The 25,056-nt window shown below is 32.4% G+C and overlaps 4 protein-coding genes across 4 annotated transcripts; 1 reads left to right on the top strand and 3 right to left on the bottom strand.

Moving 5' to 3' along the window:
• Positions 1-1,757: 1,757 nt before the first annotated feature.
• On the bottom strand, positions 1,758-3,368 carry LOC140039859 (serum paraoxonase/arylesterase 2-like). The gene is made up of 3 exons (XM_072085438.1): positions 3,302-3,368; positions 2,791-2,922; positions 1,758-2,297 (listed from the first exon to the last, which is right to left on the bottom strand). The coding sequence occupies exons 1-3, from the start codon at positions 3,347-3,349 to the stop codon at positions 2,124-2,126; spliced, it is 354 nt and encodes a 117-aa protein (XP_071941539.1). The 5' UTR covers positions 3,350-3,368; the 3' UTR covers positions 1,758-2,123.
• Positions 3,369-3,500: 132 nt separating this feature from the next.
• Positions 3,501-7,038, bottom strand: LOC140039414 (serum paraoxonase/arylesterase 2-like). Its single transcript, XM_072085015.1, has 5 exons — positions 6,975-7,038; positions 6,417-6,472; positions 4,923-5,109; positions 4,410-4,533; positions 3,501-3,702 (listed from the first exon to the last, which is right to left on the bottom strand). Exons 1-5 carry the CDS (start codon positions 7,036-7,038, stop codon positions 3,501-3,503), a joined length of 633 nt encoding a protein of 210 aa, XP_071941116.1.
• A 1,994-nt stretch (positions 7,039-9,032) lies between these two features.
• On the bottom strand, positions 9,033-17,765 carry LOC140040878 (cytosolic 5'-nucleotidase 3-like). Its single transcript, XM_072087134.1, has 8 exons — positions 17,557-17,765; positions 16,964-17,062; positions 16,459-16,528; positions 15,328-15,460; positions 14,762-14,851; positions 13,530-13,692; positions 12,784-12,984; positions 9,033-12,047 (listed from the first exon to the last, which is right to left on the bottom strand). Exons 1-8 carry the CDS (start codon positions 17,680-17,682, stop codon positions 11,949-11,951), a joined length of 981 nt encoding a protein of 326 aa, XP_071943235.1. The 5' UTR covers positions 17,683-17,765; the 3' UTR covers positions 9,033-11,948.
• Positions 17,766-22,289: 4,524 nt separating this feature from the next.
• LOC140040877 (uncharacterized) lies at positions 22,290-25,037 on the top strand. The gene is made up of 4 exons (XM_072087133.1): positions 22,290-22,440; positions 22,829-22,990; positions 23,494-23,592; positions 23,964-25,037. Exons 1-4 carry the CDS (start codon positions 22,374-22,376, stop codon positions 23,972-23,974), a joined length of 339 nt encoding a protein of 112 aa, XP_071943234.1. The 5' UTR covers positions 22,290-22,373; the 3' UTR covers positions 23,975-25,037.
• Positions 25,038-25,056: the final 19 nt, after the last annotated feature.

Raw genomic sequence — 25,056 nt, 5'->3', positions numbered from 1 at the left:
GAGAATTTTTTTTCAAATTAAAACTATGAATGCAGTTGTTGCTAACTAGGTTACTTATGCTACCTATTTTATTTATTCATTTCAGTGCGGAAACATAAAAGAGGAGCACTGAAGAGAGACCAGATCTGTCAAAGACAACTATCACCAAAGGGCATGTCTCCTGTATTTCAGAATAATAAATGTATCGCCTATTCCAACTTTTAATAATTGTTAATGAAAACATTATCAGATCAGAGTAGAAAACAAATTATAATATAACCTGACAATGTCCTTCACCTTTTAATTTTTCAAAATTAAATCATATTTATATTTAAGTCCATATACCTTCAATACCATCATATAGAGTGGAAACGATTATTAACTAAAGTACTGTATTATTAAAGGAAACTAAAACGTGGACGTTAAAGGGTAGCTCCAGCCATAAAATGTTATCATATAGAGTGAAAACGACTAGTAACTATTATACAGATATTGACTGCTTAGAGGTTAAATATAAGATTTGAAATCCCAGAGGGAATGATATTTTGTTCGATGGAATATATTTCCCAAAGCGCGAAGGGAAATATATTCCCTCGAACAAAAGATCATTCCCAAGGGGTTGTCAAATCTTATATTTTACCGATATATTACATAGCCAACAACAAGTAGAATATATGCTGAGTCGGGTAGCTAGGCTAGGCCTCCTTTTTGTTTAGTATGTAAACAAGCTGCCTAAACACCTTACTAATGCGAAGAATAATATACAGATAATTATTAATTAAAGATTCCTTGGCAATAAAATAATCACTAGCCTAGGTCGTTTAAATAATAACAGAAGATTTTTCATCAATAAGCCTACATTAATAATGTTAATAATATTATCAGGTATAGGTCGAATAAATAATAATTCGTCAGTCAATATCATCGTACTCGAGGATATATACGATTTACGATCCTCGCAGCGGTAGTCTTGTGATGTAGTTTCAACCAATCACGTTCACGTATTTACATAGGCTATGTAATATAAGGTTTTGTTAACGAAAAGAAAACATTATTGGCGGTAAAGGGTAGCTCTGGGCATAACTTTTTAATGTTTATAATAATGAACCTTTTCAACAACAATAACCCCACTTATTTTCATCAGCGGTAAAGCAAAATTACCATCATGAAATACTGTACCTACTATAAGTTGAATATGTAAATTTGTCTACAAATTTAAATATCATTGAATATGTAAATTTAAGATAAATTTATATGCTACTAGACAACAGTTTAACAGTAGCAAATTTTGCAATAATCATTTGAATAAAGAAAATTTACACTATGTTTTACATTTACAACTAGAAAGCCACTCCGAGATTGGATACCTCCGCCTACTGTAAAATTCTCCTACATAAGATTTCTCCGGTAAAAAAAAATTATATATATAATATGTGTGCGTGTCTTAATGCTGTTTGTGATTTAGGCTAATTTCACTACAAGCATGTGTATGCAAGTTTGTTGTAATGGTAATGTAACAATCCTTTCAATTAACAATAGCTTCAGTTGACTAACAATAGAACAGAAACGCGAAAATCAAACGAGTGAATTTGAAAAGAAAAAGGTTTTTAAAACTACTCGCATCAAAAAAGGTGCAAATTAAATCAAATTATGTTTCAAAATTACAAATCACAAATTATAACTCTTGCCTCTTGTACAAAAATGAAGTTTTTTGGACAAGTAGTTTTCGAGAAAATGCAATTTCAGTTTACTTGTTACTGTAAGACTGCTTGCCGGCTTTTGAAAAATTCTGTCCTATCTTTTAACACTAGCAGGTCTGAAAAAGTATACTAAAAAGTGGTCCAGAATTGGGACCGTGGTACGAAATGGTCCCAAAATTTAATGGAATGGTCCTTGACCACATATCTATCTGTACATTCATTTTGGTAAAGATCTTGTAATTACTTTTGAGTAATCCTGCTAACAGACTTTTAAGTCTTTTAGAATTAATATCAGTACAAATAATTTTTAATGTAAAGACATTTAAGCATCTGTTTTAAGTACATTATTATTTGTTGACAATTTAAATATGATTAAATGTGAGGAAAAACCATTCTATAGTACTGTAGTATTGTGAAAGCCTAAGTGTTTTTGTTAAGATAAGATTAAAATGCCACAATTTTGCAATACGCCATTTTGTCTAAAACTGTGCCTATCAACATAGCGCCTTTATAGTATGCTGCCACCGACGATCCTGACACCAGGCTTCCATCGTTGCTAAGCACTTCACTGATCTCGTAACGTTTTCTGCTCTTGTCTAAAAACTTTACATTTATTACCTGAAAAATTAACAAATGTAATTATTTTACAAGTTGTTAAGCCTAGCGTAGTGTTTATTTTACAAGTTTTTAGGGCCTAGCCTAGTGCATACATACTCATAGTAGTGCTCAACTAGAACTTTCACATTGGACCTACATCGGGTGAATGGCTGAGCGGTTATGACAGTGGAACCGTAATTACGTAGCCATGGTTCTGGTGGTAGAACAAGTCTTTTCGGATAAGGACTATAAACCGTAGGTCCAGTGTACACATCTAGCTCATGTACACTTTAAAGAACCTAGTACATTTTTCGAGACGAGTAGGGGGTTACCCCGGTGTACTAGTAAACTCAGCCACTGTTGCACACCGTCACTTATCAGGGGGCCTCTGGGAGAAGATACCCAGTATAAATAAATAATAAATATAAAAATAATTCACCAGCAAATTTCACTTGTTAAACTAACCAAATAAGTTTTCGATAGGAGTTTGCAAATGTTGTCGGAAGTCACTTACCTCAGACGGAGATGGTAATGACAAGTTCTGTGCATGTGAAGTAAACATGTGACCAATTGGCTGACAACCTTGCCAAATGTCACCACCGTCATCAACAAACACATTGTCACAAAGACTGTCAAACTTCATACTCTGAAAAAAAAATATTACAAATTTAAATAAAACATATGACCAAATTCAAAAGATATTGAAATAAAATGTTTGGCCGAGCATTAAGGCATGGGTAAATCGTGGTCATAAAATCTGCACATCTGACCATAAAACAAATAAGTAGGTTGTGTGCACTGGAAAACGCACCTTGTAGTAGTAGAGGTTACCACAGTGTACTGGCCTATGTCAGCCGCTGTTTTTTTGGACAGACGAATTATCATTGTTTGTTAGCTGCTTGACACAAAGAGATCCTTAGGGGAGATGAAAGTAGTACATATTGTCATCAACACATATGTGCAGTTCACACATATGTGCAATTAAGTCCAGTTACACTGCAGGGTCATATGACCAATGTGCTTACTTCAATCAAAGACAGAGAATTATCTGACTCTCGTTGCAATATATGCATTGCCCCACCGGCAAAAACTTCATTCACATACACTATTCTATAATATAATAAAAGAAAATGCGAAATAAATAGCATAGCGTCTTTTGAGTAAAACAATTTTGGAAAATTTTGCATTTGCATTATAGTAGGGACAACTATATTTTTGAATAAATTACTTTTTATCTGGTGACATGTTGATTCCATTAAATTCATGGCCACGGTCCATAATGATCTTTGCTTCTTTACCATCATAGTATCCAATGTTAGACCATGCTCTCATCAACAGGCCTTCAAATACACGCTTTATACCATGGTGGTACCCGTCATTGGTGAAATAAAAGCTATCAGGCCCGGTAGCTGCTACATCATTAACGCTGTTAAAAAAAAACAAAGTAAAGCTGCATTTCACTATATAATATGAAATATTAAAATTGATATTATTAAATATTATTTTTATGTGATTCGACAACATTTTGTTTATTATGCGACAATCATGAGGACAATCAAAGCATTGATCAAAAATTGAGAAACTCAACTGTTCTTTTCAGAACTAATATACCACAAACTTTATTTCAACATTTGATTTCGCCATGCTAACGTTCAAACAATTTGATAAGCTCAAAAGATTTTTTTGTCCATTATGTCCATCATAATAAAATGACTCAATTCCAATTTTATTTTAGCCAAATGGATCGGTCTATAACTAACTCAAAATAGTAAAAACATACATCAGCTATTGTTGTTACATAATTCAGTTAAGGATTCTTTAGTCTCCATCATCCAGTCATTTTGTACAGTGTCTACCATCCATACAGATATAAATGTAGGTACAGTCCTGGTGGAAAAAGACTAGTTGCCGAAAATTGCAGCTTATCTTTAATTAAACAATGCATTTAACAAAAAAAACATGAGGAAATGGGAATTTTTTCCCAGATTTTTTTTGCCAAAATGGGTAAAATGTTAACAAAGTATTTTTGATGATCTATTTTTATGGTTTTAGGTCTCCACCAAAATGGCTAAAGCAGTCAATAGTATACCAATTGCCCCTTTTTAATGCCACCCTGATGGGCCAACAATTTACCTGTAAAACAGCTTGTCTTGAATGGTTTTATAATGTTTCAAAACCATCCTTTCTTGATCAAAATCAAACACTTCTATTACATCCACAGGTGGATAATGATTCACAACAAACAGACGTACCTTCCCTGAAAAAGATGAATAAAACCAAAGAATATATATCACAAGAATAAGTTTTCCCTGTAAAAGTAATGTGGTAGGGCACAGTGCATAAGTCGGGATGTATATAACGGGGTATTCATATAACGCTGGTAATGTTTGTGAACTAATTTAGCATGGTGGTAAACTAAATTTTTCTAGGTGTGATAGTTTTTTAATAAATATTTTCTATGAAATTTTATTTTAATGTATAACATCTATCAAGTCTTCTTTAGTCTTTATACATCTGCTCGTGTGAGGGTGGTTGCTGGTATATAAATTGTAATAGGCGGTTGAACCTTATAAATTCCTCCAACAGGCTTAGAGAAGTCATATAGCAAATATTTGTGGTGAAATTGAAAAACAAACATCAAAAAACCTGTTTTTCCGTCTTGCCATACATCAAGGCCATGCGGTCTTAAGCCATTATTTTTAAGAACATCGCCCTCTATTGGTATAAGCTTTGCTTCTTCGTCTGGTTTGTTAAAATCAAATCGGTAAATGCCTCCTTCAAACTGGCGTATTCTAGGATCATTCCCTTTTGTATAATGGTCCAGTGAAATACCCTATAACAAAAACTATTACTTGAAATTGAAATAATTTGTGATTGCAGAGTCCTATGCATTTATTGCATTGTGATACAAGAGGCGGATGTTGGATTATTTAACGGTGGAGGGCTAACAATATATATTAAAAGGTCTGTCAAAAATAGACAGCAAATAGTAGTTCATAATTTTATTTTAGCTGTCAAGTGGAAGTGCACACACTCCAATTATAACCATAACAATATTGATAAAGCAGGGGCGGATTTAGGATTTTGATCAAGAGGGAGAGGGAGACGTACAGAGATAGCATCTGAGGCGTTTTGGCCAGTCGATTCTTGTCATATAATTATCTGAATATAGTGGGTTTTATAGACCATATTTAATAGCCTATACGGAACTGTTTTTGTTTTTGCGCCTAAAGCCTGTTTTCCCATTGCGAATTTTTACACATTTTTTACGATCGTTAATGGTTTCTTGGTTCTTTCGACGTTGCTGGGACACATGGACGCGAGATTTTGCAAAGCCAAGGCCGGTCAATCAAGAATTGTCAGCGCGTACATATTTTTTCACAAACAATGATGACGTAATTTATGAACTATTTGATTGGTCAGTCAGTTTAACCGATCATAACGTTGAAGTTGAACTTGGTTCAACTTAAAAAAAATTTGTAGATTTTAACGATTTTTAATGTTGATTTGTGCCCCCTTTTCCTGTAAAATCGTTGATAAAATCGTATGTAAATGGGTGCATAATATATATATATATATATTACAAAAGGGGGGTGGTCCGCCCCTGAAAGTGAAACGTCTATTTAACGTACTCTACGGTATTAAGGGTTATTCGTAAAACTGAAAAATTCGTAAACTAGATCATCAACATAATTCACATCTTTTTGCTTAGTGTGTACAGTACCTTTGTTTAGATGGTTAGCTGTAATGCCAGTGAAGTGTATAGCCCTCAAAATGTAACCAACGGAGCAAACATGCGTGTATGCTTAAACAATGTTTAACAGCGGGTATTACTGTAAACAATACATTTCCAACAATCACAACAGTAAAAGCATGTGTACACTTGGTAAAAGTTCTAATACTACCGTCTGAAAAATAACTACGCATTAAGGTCCCTGGATGTAACATGATACAGCCCAGATATGCGCGCGTGCCTGCATCATTCAAAGGGACACTGTTAGATGAGTGCGTACATATTGTTTTGATTGCTGGCATGAAAGTATATAGCCCTCAAGCGTAATAATGCAATCATTTTGCCATTCTAATCTATATTATAATATTAAAAATATAATTTTGATTTATTTGAGAAAATGTTATTACCGAACTGATGAATGCCAGTCCATTTGGCAGCACATAGATGTCTTCAGAACCATTAACTAGAATGTAAAAATAAAAACCAAAAATTTATAATTGTAAATGATGTTTTGCTGTATGGTTAACAATAATGCAATTTCCAGACATCGTACGTGTCATTTTTTTCAAAAGAATATTATAAGCCTTGTAATGCAATACTGTAGTTTCGCATTTACAAATTTCTCATCACCCAGATGGCAACTAGATTACGCCCTGTAGGTACAATGTATCCTGATAGTTCTGTATTATCATGGAGGTATAAAAAAGAAGGAGATTCAACTAGCCAACCTCCATGGTATTATTAACTGAAGAATTTTTAAGAGAGCAGTAGCTATGAGCGCTCACTGGCTAAACCCAGGGGCCCCAGAGCTTATGGGGTCTCTGAGTAGGTGCCCAAAGGAAAAAACAGCCAATAGAATAATATGTCGAAAAAGCCCGAGACCTCCAGCGTTGGAGGACCATTTAGGATTCCTAAACCAGGTCTCTATGATACACCCTGTAAGAGAGATGCAGTATTGAACTTACCTATACCTGGTACTACTCTGCAAGGACCTGGTTTATGATTGTGGATAGTTTTAAATATACCCATGATTTGTCTAAAAAAGAATTTCAAAAGCAAAAGTCAGATTTTTATTAAGAATGTGATTTGGTATTTTGGTAAAAATCATTAAAGATGTATTGTCCCCCACAAACATGAAATATAAAGATTAATAAATAACAAAATCAGATTTTGAATAGGCCATTTTTCAGTTTTAATAAAGTTATTCACTTCTGTAGAAAAAAAAGAATTGTTATTTCACTTATAAAAAGACAAAATAATTAAACGGTTAAATGCAACCAAAAAACCATTGGCTGGCAGCCAATTTGGCTATTTTGTCTTTTTTTTTATTTATTTAGGTAAATAATTTTTTTTCGATCCAATATTTGGCCAAAGTAAAAAACCACTATGTGACATTAAAATGGCATATTCCACAAAATATTAAAACATTTTTTTTTTTAAGGGGGACAAATCTTTAAATTCTGATTTACCACGGAAAGCATCCGTTTTCATTGGTCTTTGACTGAATGATATATGGCCATACTGCCTGACGGATGATATGGACTTTGAGCAGAAGCGCTACCTTCCACCAGTTCAGTTATGGCTGGGTGGGCCTATACACTCTAAGCAGACAGTGCAGTGGTGGCCTAGGCTAGCCCTAGTTGGATGCCTAGGCCTAGGCTAGTCTAAAAGTCTAGGTAGTTTTAACATTTACGAGTAACAGAAAGTGAGTTCTTACGCTATTAAAAAGATGTGTCGTGCAAATATGGCTAAAAAAACAATGAAAAGTAACTTCTTCCACATAATTGCAGTTTCTTAGTAAAGTTCTTTCAAGACACAGGAGGCCGGCCACGTCGTGCAAAAAATTTCTCAACCAAACTTCAACCATGGATTAAAGAATATTCTTTAATCCATGCTTCAAACCAAGATGATACGCTTCAGTAACGCTGAAACAACCCTGGATATAAATATTAATTTTCTAATATGAATATTTAAATTTTGGGTGTCCAATGGATTTCTAGACTGCACTACTGAATACTTACCTAACCGTATTTAATATCGAGGCGTTTATTTGGGGGAGGCGTTTATTTTTTAGAAAAAAATATGGTAACATGTATTATCAAATAAATACCCACTAGATATATAAAAAAAATACAACACAATCTATATCAAGAAGTGATAAAACAGTAAAAATCAAAATGGTTACTAATATTGTAGATCATGTCAATGAATTCTACTACAAATAGAAATGTGTGTAATACAATATTGTATATGTATGCACGTTTGAATCATATTATGATTCAAAATTTAATGAAAGTAGCCAATAATTTCAGTTTTTTCTTCTCCTTTTCGTACACTTTCTGCCGACACACCATTGGTCAATCACACACCTCTTTTGCTTGCACTCTAACAGGGCACACTGTGCTCGCCTTTCCAAGCTACTCCTTTTATCGTATATGCTGCGACAAATACCAACAGTAATTGTACTTTGTTAAATGTTAAGTGCCATGGAACTGATTTTGCTGTAGAGTGTGACATAACAGCTTTAATATCATCTGGTTTTCCAATTACTTTACCATGCCTATATCATCCTAATACTGTACCATGGTATCCATATTCAATGATCAATTTGAAAATAGAGAGCTTAAACAAACGGAAGGACTATACATTAGAAATGTTTAAAATAAACATTTAATAAAAACATGATTTAGTCCCTGTGCTTGACTGTAACCACTAACAAATCTTTCTCTCGTTTTTTGTTGAGCAGTTGAAACAATTAGAGGGCTGCTTTCAGTTAGATTTTGGAAGGTATATATGTAGAATTGATTGCATTATACACGATATCTACAGCTGAAAAAATGCTACATTTATGATTTCTGCCTTAACCTGGTATAACATATAATATGGTGGTTGCTTATTATTATTTGCACGCGACTCTACAGCTCACTATGTTGGTCGGTAAATACTAACTTAAATTTGCGCAAGCGACTGCAGCCATGTATATGGCCTGTGTTATATGTTTTGTCCAACTCTGGTAGGAGAGAAAATAAAGCTACACAGACGCGAAATTGTTATTCCTCAACGTCTAGCTACCGGGACTACAACACACAGCCTCCAAAACATAATTATTTGTTTGTTTTCCCTCATCAATATTCTATTTATTTAAACTATACAATTCATATATTTGTTTCATGTACAAACAATGACACATGCTTATTTAATGGACATGTCATAAACGACAGCCAAATATTGGCATCACAAATTCAATTAATGCAAATCATACATTATTTGTATTAAACAAAATACTTTATGATAAATGTATGACCAGAACAGTAAAACATAATAAGATTATGTTGATGTCTCACAAAAATATATGAAATAAAATATAATACAAAGTTATTTTAAAGAACACCTCCAGATTTAGAATTTAATAAATTAAATCATTGGTACATTAGAACCTCTTCTTTGCGACCCCCCTATTAAAGGGAAACTTTTTGTGTACAAGAGGAATTATATGTTTTTAACATAGCCAGCTTCTATTCAGGGGACATCCCTATTAAGGGGAAACGTCCTAAGATCATATAGGTGACCCCTATAATAGGGGGTTTTACTGTGTTTGTTATGGATGTTCTTAAAAAAAAAAAGAAATTGAAGGAATATTTAAATGTTAGAGTTATTAAATTGAGAGATGTCAGTAAATGCTGTGTGGTTAAACTAAATACATCATACATACTACAAACAAAATATATAAATAAAACACACCCCCAAAATGAACAATATTTACCATTTATAAAAAAATATTTTTTAAATACATATTTTAATTAGGAATCAAATTTCTTTACACATTACTGAGAGAATTTCAATCAAAGCTATAACTTGCTGTTATCTGTGTGTATCACAGAAACACAATTTTGTTAAAGATTTAATGTATTATTTGTCAAAGATATTGTTATTGCCATTGAATATTAAAGATGTATTGTCCCCCTGAAAAAATAATTATTTAAAATTTTTTTGTTGAATAGGCCATTTTAATTTCACATATTAATTATCCACTTTGACCAAAAATTGTTTACCTGAAAAACTGGAATTTTATAGCAAGCCAATGGATTTTTGGTTGAATTTTACCATTTATTATGTCATTTTATAAGTGAAAACTTTATTTTTTTTAATTTTTTTTTCTATGGAAGTGATTAACTTTATTAAAACTACAAAATAACCTATTCAAAGTCTGATTTAATTAATCTTCATTTTTCATGTTTTTGGGGGACAATACATCTTTAAACAGTAAGATAAAAAACAAGATAATTTGTTATTGACATTGAAAATTAAAATTTGGTTTCAACACAAATCTAGATAGAATACTACTGTATACTCTGGCATCACGGTACTGCGTGACATGCCTCAGATTGTAACCCAAATTGCAGTCGATGATTTCTCTTGATTTCGGTACTGCCTAGCCTATGAAATAGTAACAAATACAGAAATCCAAAACGTGCTACTGCATTTTCGCACCTACTGAGAATATCTCTAACTGATCAGCATTAATGCTGCTTGAACCATGGAGTAAAGTACAATTCTCGTAACCTAACTGTAAAAGATAATCGTATAGTGCAAAAGTGCAGTAGCATCCACATGGCATATGCCTTTAGGTTTACAAGCATAACTCCATTTATAAAAAAAGATTATAATTTTTTACAACTTTTTAATAGTTACAGTACCGAAGGCAACACAAATCTGGTTATAGCAGCTTTAACTTTGAATTGTCTACCAAAAAGGGCATGTTACGCAGTACAGTACAATTAATATAACTAATCTAATAGTACATAAAAAAATGAACCTTATACAATTGCCCACTTTTGCCAATATAACGTTGCATACTAAATGTAATAAAGCTTTTAATTCCTCATTAAACTTGCTTTCACAAACACTCCTATCTATATCCAGCTGCTATAAATAGCAAAACATATGATTAAACATAACATAAATGTTTGTCCTTAAAGGGTAGCTCCGGGGATAACATTTCTATTGTTTATTATCTGTAGTAGTAAAATTGGAGGTTGGAGGTACACACCAAATTGGTGACAGTGGCTTAGGCTGCTTTTGTGCTTTCCTCGCAGCTAGTGACTATGATTTTATATTTTCTTTTGCGTTGTGTTTGTTTAATTTGTTGATTTGTATTATAATTTGTAAAATGTATCTTTTGCCTGAATAAATAATAATAATAATAATAATTTCTATTTTTCTGTTTATTATAAAATTTCCAACACCATTGATATTATTATAATTTATATATATAACAACCCTACCTATCTTTATTCTGCAAAGATAGCATTGTGAAAAAAAGGACCTTTTGTATTATTTTATTTCAAGCCCGGAGCTACTCTTTAATGTTATAAAATTGAGAAAAATTGCTTTAAAAAAAATGTTCATAAACTCATGCAATCTGGTGTGGAATAACTGACACATCAATTTAAAAACTTATTTATTAATAATGCTATGAAATTATGAGAAAAACTGATAAAAAATCATAACATTAAAACACATGCAATCTGGTATGAAATTGTAGCAAATAAATTTTAAAAAGTGCGTTATTTAAAAAAAAACCTACTGATTACTTGGAGTAAGATATACCACGGTCCAAAAATATGGTTAATTAAACTTAATTGATAAAATGATTGATATAATAGATTAGGTTTGGTGAAATATATTTGGAAGTAGATGGATTCATATTATACAGTCAACTCTCCCAATACCAGACTCTCTGAAAACCAGAAACTCTCCCAATGCCACACTTTTCTTGAAGTCCACACAGTCCCAAATTCATTTTGACCATTAAAAACATTCCCATTACCAAACTTTCCAGAAAACCAGACATATTTGGCCAGCTCAAAGGTGTCCGGTATTGGGAGAGTTGACTGTATTATAATACTGTTCATGATTTATTGGTCACATGACTTTGATCACATGACTTTGTTGAGAATTGCATTAGCTACGTCCATACTACTATCATCCATGATAACAATGTCATATTTACTCTTGTACACCTCAAGGTTTTCAAACTGAAAAAAAAAACAGTTTTTTTTTTAGTATAAAAAAATTTTGTTTTTCCTTTTTTTAAATTGCCTAGCCTTTGACATGATCTGTTTCGATTGAAAGTGACGGATTAATTGAATAAAAGTTTCTTTGTAAAAAAGTAGGAGTGTTTATATTAATACAATGTTTTGTATTCATTGAATATGGAAAATATTTATTTGTATTCATTGCATTTTTTTAAATTCAAAGCCTGACTGATCTATCTATATGAATAGCCAATTTTTAGAACAGCTAATTATTCAACTTATGAAAATATTCTCTCCATTCATTATAATGTATACAACTATTCATTAATATCTTTCATTTCAGTGCATCATGCATCAACAGTAAAATACAAAGAAAACAACTTTAACCAGAAAATCTTCAACAATCACAACCAAAAATATTACTTTGCACCAATAATAAAGAATGTTGGATTGTGGAAGTATATTCCTGAATGTAGTTTTATTTAAGCCAGTTAAAAGCTCCACTAGTCTCAACAGTTTCAAGACCAATTTTTAAGATGGCGCTATTCGCCGATGTACTCGCACCTTGTTAATGCATAAAGCGCCATGAGCTTCACATGGGTACCAGCACTATATAAGCTTTCATTTATTATTATTACAACTATCATTAATTCTGTTTTTAAAACTATGAATGGAGTTCCCTTAATATTCATAAAATGAAACTAACTATTATGAAAATCAGTGAAAATCAACTTACATGACTATTCAGGAAGCCAATTTTAAGGACATTATCAGCTGGATTGAGGCCCTCTGCCATCTGGAGGTCACCGATTGTGTCGCCCATCAACAAAACATTTGTTCGGTTTTTATTACGATCAAAGTAATCTTGATTAATTTTGGCCATCTCTCTTTTATTGTACGTGTGTATCAATTTTCCCTTGAAACCTACTAACCTTCCCTGTCGACAAAAATTAAAATACAGATTAAATAAAGTTAATTAAATAATTAATATCCTCGAAGAAACCTAGCCCTTTTCCTGAATTGACCTGGAGACCTGCAAAAGTGCTACAGTAGAATAATAGGCCATGGTAATTTTCTGGCCATTCTTAATACCTAGCCAGCAGACACCACATCTAGTCCACACTCAGACTTTTCCTATGTTGTAACAATCCTGATTACAGGCTTGCTACAATCACTATCCACTACTGTAGAGATATTTCACCATTACCACAGACAGCTTAAACTCTCCCTGGGCTTAGAGTAACGTTTATTTGAATTGAACTAGAGGCTTGTTCTGAGGTGTACTATAGTGGTGGTTGAAAATATTATAGGAAAGATCATTGAATGGAATTAAAGACACATGGATTGGAACAAGAAACAAGCAAGCTGGCAATGAAATGTACTTATTATTATTACTACTTTATTTTATTAATTTGTAATGTAACCGAGCAATGTAATTTATGAAATGAAATACTGGATATAAATAAAAAAAATGTTACTTACGTCAGCATTGAATTCCATTTGGTTAGACATAATTGACATGTTGTCATGCATTGTAGCTCGTTCTTTAATGACTTCATGCAAAATGTCTGCTATACCAGCTGAAAACACCAGTAAAGGTACACTATTGCTTGCTAGCAGATCAAATAACTGGTCACAACCCTCCCTAATAAATTAAAAAAATTGAAATTAAAAAAAAACACAAAAACAATTGGAGCTGTGATGTGAAACAAGATAAAACATAATTTATTGTAAAGTATGCAAAACCCTATGCCATAAAAATTAGACTTGATATATTGAAAAATAGACTTGAGGCAACCCAAATCAGACTTGATGCATTGAAAATCAGACTTGATGCATTGAAAATTAGACTTAAAGCAATCCAAATCAGACTTGAAGCAATCCAAATCAGACTTGAAGCAATCCAAATCAGACTTGAAGCAATCCAAATCAGACTTGAAACAATCCAAATCAGACTTGAAACAATCCAAATCAGACTTGAAACAATCCAAATCAGACTTGAAAATATCCAAATCAGACTTGAAGCAATCCAAATCAAATCAGACTTGAAGCAATCCAAATCAGACTTGAAGCAATCCAAATCAGACTTGAAGCAATCCTAATCAGACTTGAAGCAATCCTAATCAGACTTGAAGCAATCCAAATCAGACTTGAAGCAATCCAAATCAGACTTGAAGCAATCAAAAACAGACTTGAAGCAATCCAAATCAGACTTGAAGCAATCCAAATCAGACTTGAAGCAATCCAAATCAGACTTGAAGCAATCCAAATCAGACTTGAAACAATCCAAATCAGACTTGAAACAATCCAAATCAGACTTGAAACAATCCAAATCAGACTTGAAAATATCCAAATCAGACTTGAAGCAATCCAAATCAAATCAGACTTGAAGCAATCCAAATCAGACTTGAAGCAATCCAAAACAGACTTGAAGCAATCCAAATCAGACTTGAAGCAATCCAAATCAGACTTGAAGCAATCCAAATCAGACTTGAAGCAATCCAAATCAGACTTGAAGCAATCCAAATCAGACTTGAAGCAATCCAAATCGGACTTGAAGCAATCCAAATCAGACTTGAAGCAATCCAAATCAGACTCAAAACAATCCAAATCAGAAATCGGACTTGAAGCAATCCAAATCAGACTTGAAACAATCAAATTATAATATTGTGTACCCAATAAAGTAATATTGTATATTATATTTATTTGCATACCTTAACATAACATTTGACTGTACAACCATATCTGTGACATCTTTCTTGTTTATTCCACTGCCAATAAGTATTTCATGTGCCTGTGACCACCTTGGTATAAAAACCATGCACATTATTTTAAAAATAAAAAAGCATTACGGAAGGAAGAGGGTGAGTGTTCAGACATACCTGTATGGAAGGAAGGGCTTTGTTGGGCGATGTGAAAGTGGTATAACGCTATGTCTACACTATCAAACTAGTTTGAGAAAAAAAGTGTGATGTGGCCAAATATGGTAGTGATATGCTTAAATATGGTAGGGATATGATATCATCATGCCATATATGGGCACATCACATTTTTTTTGTCACATAAAGTTTGATAGTGTAGACAAAGCTTTAGACCTCAATTCAGTGAGCTGTGAACATAAACAGCTTTCTATGTTCACACTCAATGATAACATCTAGTTTTTTTTTACATACAGATGGTGGTACTGTACAGTATATACCAGCTGATACCATAAGGCCTTTTTAAAACATTTTTTTTCGAAACAATTTATTTTAATATTCGAAAACATTTTTTTCCTTACCACTCTGTCATTAAGGAGTATTTTTCATCATCTGATAACTTTGATGACATTTCTAAGGGGTAGTAATGGTCTCGCAAATCTTGCGCCCTTTTCTTGGTCTCATCTGATAAAACTGTACTTCCTTCAAGTATTGCTACAAATCATAAACAAGAGGATTACGTCATTATATTTAGGACATTAATAAGTGGTATAATGCACTAATTGTCATTAAAATGTATAGGAAGATTATCATGTTGGTGTATGTAAATTGTGTTACTATGTAAATATGGTGCGCAATCATTGTACTATTGTTTAGTCAAAATAAAAGATAGTATTTGTGAGTTTGGTGTGCAGGTATAAAAACAAATATAGTAGTATGATAAAATATAAGTCTAACTACAGTACTGTATCAAGAAAGATAAACATACTGTGTATTTGATAAATATGTCTTTTAGACAAATTTGTTAAATATTCAAATATACCATATTGAATTCAAAATTAATTTGTATTTAATTTATATTTAAATATTATCAGTCCGATACTTTTTTTTAAATACAACAGAGTAGAGATATACAAACAACCTGTATATTTCAAACTCCACTTGATAAGCCTATTGTCAAATTCTTAAGGCTGTCATTACAATAAGGTGAGGGTAGGAATAGCTCACTGTAGCGGAACAAGGAATAATGTATTGTATAGGCATAATGTGATAGTGAGAGTTGAATGCAGACAAAAAACAATTGGTTTTTACAATAGAAGGATTTTAAGATAAAAGTCAATGTTTCTTTAAGTACTGCCTTAATTTGGTATTAATCTGCAAACACGTTCTATTATACCTACTGTAGGCAAAAAAAAAATGGTACCTTTAATTTGGAACACATGCCCTATGTACTTGGTTTTCAACATTTTACATTTACATTATAAAGACGGCTCTTAAACCATAATGATCAATTAAAATTATACTTTTATCTAGATCCTGTCTGTGCATAACAATATCTGCATGGTTTCCAATCAGGCTCTGAACCCACACGATGGATTGAAATGATACTTATAATTTTCACATTTTTGAGGCATGCGTTTCTCAAAAACCTTGTCTACCAATGTTTTTAAATTTCATGATAGGTTTTTAAATTAAAGATGATAATGACTCACCATGTGTTGTAGGTAATATTATTCCATTGCACTTATATCGGGTTATTGTTCTATCAAAGTCGGATATGACCTACAAAAAATACAGTATTAACAAATAAACAGTTGAATTTAAAATTCTGCAAAACAAAAATAGTGTTTGAAAGTACAAATACATTTTCTAATGAATAAAAATTGTTGGTTCAAGAGAATGATGGAATTTTAAAAAACAAATGTTAAAATTCTTTTTGCCACATGAATGACAGAGAATAATCTAGTAATTCCACCTCACGACACAATACTTTGGTAACACGAATATTGTCCCACCATCACATTTCGTACTTCCGGGGACAAATAAAGTATACGTATAAAAGAGACAGTTAGTACTTGTAATTTCAAAAAACAAATAAATAGAATAAACTAAAATATGAAAGATATCAACTTAAACAAGTTGCAAATAAAAAAAGAAATCTACACAAAATGCAACTTGATTTAAAATTTAATTTAAAAAAAACTGTTTTTTACCAACCTGAAGTTTGTTACGCCCACCCTTGATGAGAGCCGTCACAATTTCCTCTACCCTATCTGGGTCTTTAATGTGAATGTGAGCTTTTTGAATTTCAGGAATCTATAGAATTAAGACGGTGTTGTTAGCAGACTTTTATCTTACTTATTGTTAGGTAGGCCTAGGCTATATTATAAGTTATATTTATTTCAATTCAATATTTCACTCAACTCATTTTTAGGTTCAAATCTTAACAAATTAAAGATGGTGAATACATGTTTAATTGAAAGTGTGGCTGAAAAAAGTTTGTTTTAAACTAGCCTATCTATCCACTCAAAACAAATTACTGTACAGCAGCAGTATATATATATATAACATTAACAACACAGCACAAACCATTTTTAAAAAAGGGGTTGGGGGAATAGGCCTAACACACACCAATTTATCTGCAGTGTATAACTATAAACAAAACTGTATTAAATTAATTTTCAAACGGTAGTTGGCCTAGGCCTACTGTCTACCTAGCAATGATACCCTATCCCAGCCCCGTCGGGTCGGGTATTTCCTATCCTATTCCTGCTGGTCGCGGTACGATGACGTGCCTAGATAGTACTCACCATTTCAATCAATCTTGTACGTTTTGTTTTGCGATTACCACGGAAGTAATACGTTACTAAAACAGCACCAGATAATACTACACCCGCCCCTATGGCTATTTTAAATGTGGAAGACTGCATTATCATTATATTTTATGTTAAATGGTACAGTTTTGTGCGAATATCCCACATCGATGAGGAGCCAAGGCTCAAAGGAGTTAATGAAAAAAGATAGCGTGGCGGCGCCCTACTACACTATCTTTGAAAATAACTACGGTGGCTCATAAGTGACCACTGGTTATGTTAGAACTTTCTCTGAAACGAAATGTTTGAAGTCCTGAGTATTTTTATTGTTTCAATAATCCTGTGAGTGAAATACTTGAAAATCAAAAATCCATTTCAGGTTCAGTTTAACCATGGATTAATTTTAATCCATGGTTTAACTAAACAATTGTAACCCTGCCATGGTTTACCATGTTTTCCTTATTAGTTTTTGCTATACTTTGTAGTGTGGTAGAATAATCTTTTAATCCTTTCTTTGTTGTTAAGCCCAAGTTTTAATTAGTTGTTTTATCTTTTTGTTAGAACTTCCTTTGCTGTTTATGTCATTATGTCATAAACTATGTGGTAATGCATGAGAGCTTTCTGTTTTTTCTATAGACACTGACCAATAAGGGCCAGTTTACCCTTTGCTTTTTCCCCAGCAACATGGATTGACCAATGGGATTAGCCTTGGTCAGGTGACTGGGCCAATATTAGGGTATGTTCCAATGTTCCATTCTCTTTTTCCTGATTATGCCATCTGAAGTGCTGGTCATTTCCAAGTGTTACATATTAAAATATATGACTTTATTTAAAGCTAACTTACGTTTTACTGTACTACAGTATAATTACATTACCGAACTAAGTTTTGAGTTCGCGTTGATTGGAAGTTTACATTACCGAACTAAGTTTTAAAGTTTACGTTGATTGGAAGTTTGTGCTAGTTTGGCATATTGCACTAAAAAAACTATATTTGATCGACTGTATTGTACATATTGAAGACTGTTCGTTTTATTTTGAATATTGGCTCTTTGTATAGGCTCTTTGTATAGGCTACCGAAGAACCACTGGTTCTCTCGGACACCGAAATTATCTGTTTAGACTGCTATATAAATCAACTGTATTCATCTACCTAAGGCGAAAAAACGCAAGACGGACGTCAAGGTCGCCGTTGGAAGCGGTAGCTACCTTATCTTTAATAACATTATCGGCGTTTTAGATAAGTCATAGGCCTACTTTCCGTTCTCTTCTGTTTTATTTTTATTTTATTCTAGTTTGGTCGAATAAACCGTGTTTTGTTCCATTTAAATTTATGTTCTGATGTTTTTGTATTTGAGTTACGTTTGCGCTATATTTATTCGTTAAGATAATTATAAAGTTGCGGAAACAAACCTGGGTTACACAATTAACAGATAATTTACACATTTTGATAGGATTTCTAAATAAAAATACTTTAGCCTAGGTAGGCTAGGCCTAGGTTTAGTAAAAAATCTGAAATCTATTATTACTTGACAGTGATATTTTAATATAGTGTTATGAGGTTTCTGACTTGTAATGAAGACTCTTACTCGCTTGACTGTCGTAACACATATATTGTTTATTCAATAATACTTGATGCAATAATACTTCAGTACAATATACTATAACTAAGGAACAGAGGATCAGTGATGCTGTCGGTGAGATGTGAGGTGTGTAGGTCTGCTTCTGGAGAAGTGGCACAAAAAATGACACATTTTGATAGGATTTCTAAATAAAAATACTTTAGCCTAGGTAGGCTAGGCCTAGGTTTAGTAAAAAATCTGAAATCTATTATTACTTGACAGTGATATTTTAATATAGTGTTATGAGGTTTCTGACTTGTAATGAAGACTCTTACTCGCTTGACTGTCGTAACACATATATTGTTTATTCAATAATACTTGATGCAATAATACTTCAGTACAATATACTATAACTAAGGAACAGAGGATCAGTGATGTTGTCGGTGAGATGTGAGGTGTATAGGTCTGCTTCTGGAGAAGTGGCTGTGAGGTGTGGATGTTCTACTGAAGAAGTAGCTGTGAGGTGTGTGTTCCGCAAAGTGGCTGTAAGGTGTGTCTGGGCTCTTCTGAAACTTGGGGGTATATTGGCTCAGTTCATTAGCATATGTCAATTACGTAATTTTAGAGGTTACTGATTGGTCCTAAGTTGATCCAGGGATGTTTAAGTGGGAGTGATTGATCTTATCTGGGGAGGTTACGATGATGAATTGGCCCTGTCGAATCTCTGCTTAAAACTGTCAATATCTAATTGTTTTACGATGGGAACGGTTAGAGAAGTCAAATAAACTGTTTACTTTTGGGATTTAATTATGAACTAAATGGACTAAATGTACTTTTGAAACATCTGGACAAACTCTCCTCTGGACTTTCTGGGCCAAGTTTGTGAACTTGGTTGAAAACTCATACAAAGGTTGATTTCTTAATTATAAAAGTATATCATTATATTACATCCCTCTGTTTCCCTTTTTTTCTAATCTATTTAAAATATAAAATGGTTATAATAGTGGCATGCAAAATTAAAGTTATATAAAAGAAAAAACATTATTATACATATAAGCAAAAATTGAGTTAGCCAAAACCATTGACTCTTAAGTGTAACCTTATCACTTTCACTCTCTCTCTCTTCTCTCTCTTAAAAAATTGAAATAAAAAATGAATTTGGTATAAAATTCGCGTAAATCAAACATAAATCGGTTAAAAATAAAAATACAAAACTTAAAAATAGTATGTTACATTGAACATACATCAAATCGTGCGACGACTCATCGCCTTCAAAATATCAAACTTAATCACTTAAAACTTTTAAAGAAACAGATGTGTGTGTCCCGTTGACACAAACTTATCCACAATATATCGTTATCGTCACAACTTTATCGATTTAAGCATTTATATTCACAGGTAATTACGATTTCATTCGGTCGAAAAATTCGACTTTTGTACTTAATGTAAGAAATACAATTAAAAGTACTAAGAAAATCTCCTGTTCTTGTATATAATTAATTAATGCTTGAGATTAACGACTCAAAGGTTAAAGAAAATATGTGTTACAAAATGATTGTCGTTCTTTTCAATATCTCAATATATCGATCATCAAAATTCAAAATTAATCTTTATAAAAAAAAACTCGTTACAAAATCAATACTTAATCATAAATTCAATTCTCTTTTAACTGAAATCACATCATTACTAAAGAAATCTCATCAAATACGTAGACTATGCTATCATTAATTTAGCAAATGTCGTAATTTAAAAAGGATTCTTGCAAAAAATTAAATCAGTAACTCGTTGCATTATATACAAACGTTTTATGAATCGTTTTGGCGATCCACTTATCGGTATCTGTTTATCATTAATAATCTCTTTAATCAATTTATCTGTATCGTTATATCTGTCGATATTCCACCAAAATTTGCGATCATTAGATTCGTGTTTTGTTTTATCAGTTTTTTTGGCTGAAGTCGGTTTAGAATACGAAACTAAAACTTGGAAATGTTCTGCTTTAAATCTACCTCGGTTTAATGTCATATTTGAATCATTAGGTGCTGTCATGATTAAATTAGTTTGTTCCTTAATTTGTTCTTTCATTTGGAATGGGGCTGCTAATCCCATGTTATTCTCTACACAGTCAATATAAGCTGGTTGCAAGTTAAGGGGTTCTACTTTAGTTGGATGTGTAAAGGTTGCGATTGGCCTAGTTTCCTATCATGTTCGTCGACAAATTAAACATTGTTTTCGTCATTTACTACCGTACGTTAACGGTGTTGTGAATTTTCTCATTATTATCGGTGGGTTTATTCAACAATTATTTTAACAATTTAAAAAACAATTTTAGTGTATACCATGAACTTTCACACCGGGTTACAATTCAAAAATCAAAACGGTTCTGACTTACCCCAAATGCTTCGGATCCAATTAAAAACGAATTAAAGAAATGCTAATTAAAAGTGTTCAACAATGTCCAAATGTTCAAACAACGAATTAAAAAATTGCTAAAAGTGTTTATCAGTGTTCAAATGGTCAAAATAAAAAAGTAAATGTTCAAAAAACGTTCGAAAAAAAAAAACTGGCGTGAAGTTGAAAGTGTCCAAATGAAACCGTTCTTGTCCGCTTGCTTCTGTTTTGCGTTTTGAGTCTTCTTGTGTTTTCCTTGATTATCTTCTTTGTCTTCATCAAACGGTTATACGAAATTAAAGAATTCTGCTTGTCTCGATCCAGTTAAATGCTTACTTGAAAAAAATTCTGCTTGTCTCGTTCCAGTTAAAATGCTTACTTGAAAAAAAAAATCTGCTTGGGTTGTCTATTAAAAAAATTTTTTTAAAAAGTTTTTATAGTCTGTTTATTTTCTTCTTGTTGATTTGTTCACTCTTTTCCTGTGTTGTCTTCTTTGTAATATAACGTGTTGTCTTCTTATAAAGTGTCTCTTCTTATAACGGGTCTTCCACCATGTAATATAGTGTTATGAGGTTTCTGACTTGTAATGAAGACACAAATCAACAAGAGTCTTCATTACAAGTCAGAAACCTCATAACACTATATTACAATATTCAAATCAAAACTGTGAAAGGAAATACTGCAGCAGCAGTCATATCATTTACGTTATTTTTCTGTACCCACCGACAGGTGGCACTGTTTACCGGAAGGAAGACAAGAAAAAAACCAAATACTGTACACAAGGAGCTAAGATTCGGCTATTACAAAAACACAAACGTTGTTGTTGAAAATTAATTAAAACATTTAGGCTATTCTATTCTCATCATGGCAGTTATTGACCTTAAATTACTCTTGATTGTAGCTGGTATACTAATGTGTAGTGTAGTTGAAGGTATTATGACATTTGTTACAAATTGTTGTGATAAAAACTCCATAAAAACCATGTATGTTCAGAAAACTAGCTAGGCCTAGGCCCTAGGCCTTTAGATCTAGGCTATTTATAGAGTCTAGCTAGGCGTACCGGCGCAGTCGGCCACCCTAGCTAGCGCCTTCTTTAGTAGGAGAGGCCTAGACTAGTTAGGCTACTAATAAACAGGCTCTAGCCTAGATGGCCGACCTAGCTAGTCCTACTGTACTCAATCATGATGAGCCTAGGCTAGGCCCTATAGATTATTATTTTAATAACGTTTTTTTATAATAATATTTATTGTTGTGCAATTTGTTTCTTTTTTAGTGTTGATTGAATTATATTATATCTGCTAATTAACAATTATTTACAGGAAAATCTAAAAATGATGTTATTGACAATGTTGAATTCGGAGGGAAACTTGGATGCAATAAAGTGAAGTGCAGCTCTAATCTTGTGTGTCCTTATGGTGCGATTCTGGACAAGAATGGTTGTCCTACATGTAATTGCAATGATTTGCCATCAACATATAGAGGTAACAATTTAAGACCTAACATTCTTTTCCATTTTATTTTATGATCCTTTTCATAATTATTATATCCAATTATTTTTAACATTTGTTTAAACTAGTTTGAAGAAAAGTGTGATGTGCCCAAATATGGTAGTGATATGACATCATCATGTCCATATAGGCACATATGAATACACTTTTTAAATGTGTATGAAAATAGTTTAAAAAAGAATATCTGAATCTATAACAAAATCATTGGAATTAAGGTTTATCGCAAATAGTACTGTACTTTCTATAAAAAGAGGGTTATGCTGCGCTAAAGCTCTGTCTACACTATCAAACTTGTGACAAAAAAATGCGATGTGCCTATGTATGGACATGATGATGTCATATCACTAATATATTTGGGCATAGTATCACTACCAGGAATCAATTTGGAGGACAATTCATTGTGTTACCCAAAAAATCTTCTACTTTGTGATCAGTGATGTTTAAGCAACTAATTATTCCATTGTTCTTTATACTAGTAAACTATGCTTGCCCTCTGCCAATGTGCGGTGAATTCTGTCCGTATGGCCGCAAAGTGAAAACCAACGGATGTGAAACGTGTGACTGTATGCCCGGAAGTAAGTTATATTATTCATCGGAAGTAGCTATTAACATGGTAGTTGATTATTTTCTATTGGCACAGTCGGCCTAGTATAACAAAGTTGCCGATAAAACACAAAGATGTTCACCAGACCTATAGAAAATTTTAAATTACAGGCATACTGTAGTTGACCTCATGACCTCTGATACCCTCATCCTTATTCATTATAACCTTAAATACCACAACAGGACAAACGTAACAATTATTCATTTCCTTCCTTTAAATAAACAAAAAAATATTGATCTGCACAACTAAGTTTTTAAATGAACAGAAAATATATCAAATCATATATATGCATTAAAATATACGATGCCGTTTAAAAACATAAAACCAATTTTTTTTCTGCAGACAAGCCATAGATAACCAGGACCCTTGGAGCTGATGCATGCAACATATTGTCTGTGGATATAAGATACTATGCTTCCCACCCACTGATGACCTAACTTGACCAACGGACAGATACTGGCTTGTTTTAGTGTCAAATCACTTAAAATTGGAAACGTAATAATGGCAACATAAAAGCTATAGCAATATAAATACAGTAATCAATATTAATATATGTTTATCAGTACAGTACTTCGTATTCAATATAAGGTTTTAACTTGATCCTTTATATTTATTTCATAGTAACGTGGCACAAGTTTTACCACCAATTGTTGGATCTCTTTTCTATTTTTGTTTATGTTTGATAAATTGCATGCCTACAAATTAGTTATATTTTTATATATATTTAGTTATAGGCACGATTGATATTATACAACCAGCTATGTAAATAATTAGCATATATGCTTGGGCTAAACCACCAATACAAAAGTATTTTAAGGTATAATTTTGTATATTATAAAGCATTTTTTTAATGAGATTTTTTATACCAAAAATACCGCTTATTAGTATGCAATATTTGTTTAGGTACAGGTACTGTATATAATGTAAGAACAATTAGTTTTAGCTTTATTATTTTTTAGTTGCTAAATAAAATTACCTGATACAATATTATTGCAGCTTTCTTATTTATGACTGAATACAAAGAATGTACGCATCTTGTTAGTTTGCCTTCTGGCCTACAATCTGTGATGCTGGAAACTGCAAGATGGTTCCTTCAAAAACATCAGGATTACCCCAAAAATCATAATTCAATTATTCATCACCCATAAAACCATTAAAGATGTATTGCCCCCAAAAACATGAAAAATGAATAATAATTAAATCAGATTTTGAATAGGTTATTTGTAGTTTTAATAAACTTCTGTAGAAAAAAAATGACAAAATAAATTGTTAAATTCAACCAAAAATCCATTGACTGGCGGTCAATTTCACTATTTTTTCCTTTAAATTATATTTTTTTAAACAAATAATTTTTTTTCAGTATACTTTCATACCGCCATGACGGAATAGAAACAATAAAGATGAGGAAATCTGTGACAATGAGAAAAAAAAAGCA

The sequence above is a fragment of the Antedon mediterranea genome, chromosome 2 (genome assembly GCF_964355755.1).
Source record: "Antedon mediterranea chromosome 2, ecAntMedi1.1, whole genome shotgun sequence".
NCBI lineage: Eukaryota > Metazoa > Echinodermata > Crinoidea > Comatulida > Antedonidae > Antedon > Antedon mediterranea.
The sequence above is the reverse complement of the archived record's forward strand: the minus strand, read 5'-3'. Positions and strand labels throughout refer to the sequence as shown.

Coding starts and splice junctions, on each gene's coding strand:
- LOC140039859 (XM_072085438.1), bottom strand. CDS start 3,349: ATGCATATATTGCAACGAGAGTCAGATAATTCTCTGTCTTTGATTGAA. Junction 2,923..3,301: donor ATTCTCTGTCTTTGATTGAA/GTAAGCACATTG, acceptor TTTTTTTTTCAG/AGTATGAAGTTTGACAGTCT. Junction 2,298..2,790: donor CATTACCATCTCCGTCTGAG/GTAAGTGACTTC, acceptor TTAATTTTTCAG/GTAATAAATGTAAAGTTTTT.
- LOC140039414 (XM_072085015.1), bottom strand. CDS start 7,038: ATGGGTATATTTAAAACTATCCACAATCATAAACCAGGTCCTTGCAGA. Junction 6,473..6,974: donor CAGAGTAGTACCAGGTATAG/GTAAGTTCAATA, acceptor TTTACATTCTAG/TTAATGGTTCTGAAGACATC. Junction 5,110..6,416: donor GACTGGCATTCATCAGTTCG/GTAATAACATTT, acceptor TTTTTGTTATAG/GGTATTTCACTGGACCATTA.
- LOC140040878 (XM_072087134.1), bottom strand. CDS start 17,682: ATGATAATGCAGTCTTCCACATTTAAAATAGCCATAGGGGCGGGTGTA. Junction 17,063..17,556: donor GTACAAGATTGATTGAAATG/GTGAGTACTATC, acceptor TTAATTCTATAG/ATTCCTGAAATTCAAAAAGC. Junction 13,693..14,761: donor CAGTCAAATGTTATGTTAAG/GTATGCAAATAA, acceptor TTAATTTATTAG/GGAGGGTTGTGACCAGTTAT.
- LOC140040877 (XM_072087133.1), top strand. CDS start 22,374: ATGGCAGTTATTGACCTTAAATTACTCTTGATTGTAGCTGGTATACTA. Junction 22,441..22,828: donor AATGTGTAGTGTAGTTGAAG/GTATTATGACAT, acceptor AATTATTTACAG/GAAAATCTAAAAATGATGTT. Junction 22,991..23,493: donor TTTGCCATCAACATATAGAG/GTAACAATTTAA, acceptor TCTTTATACTAG/TAAACTATGCTTGCCCTCTG.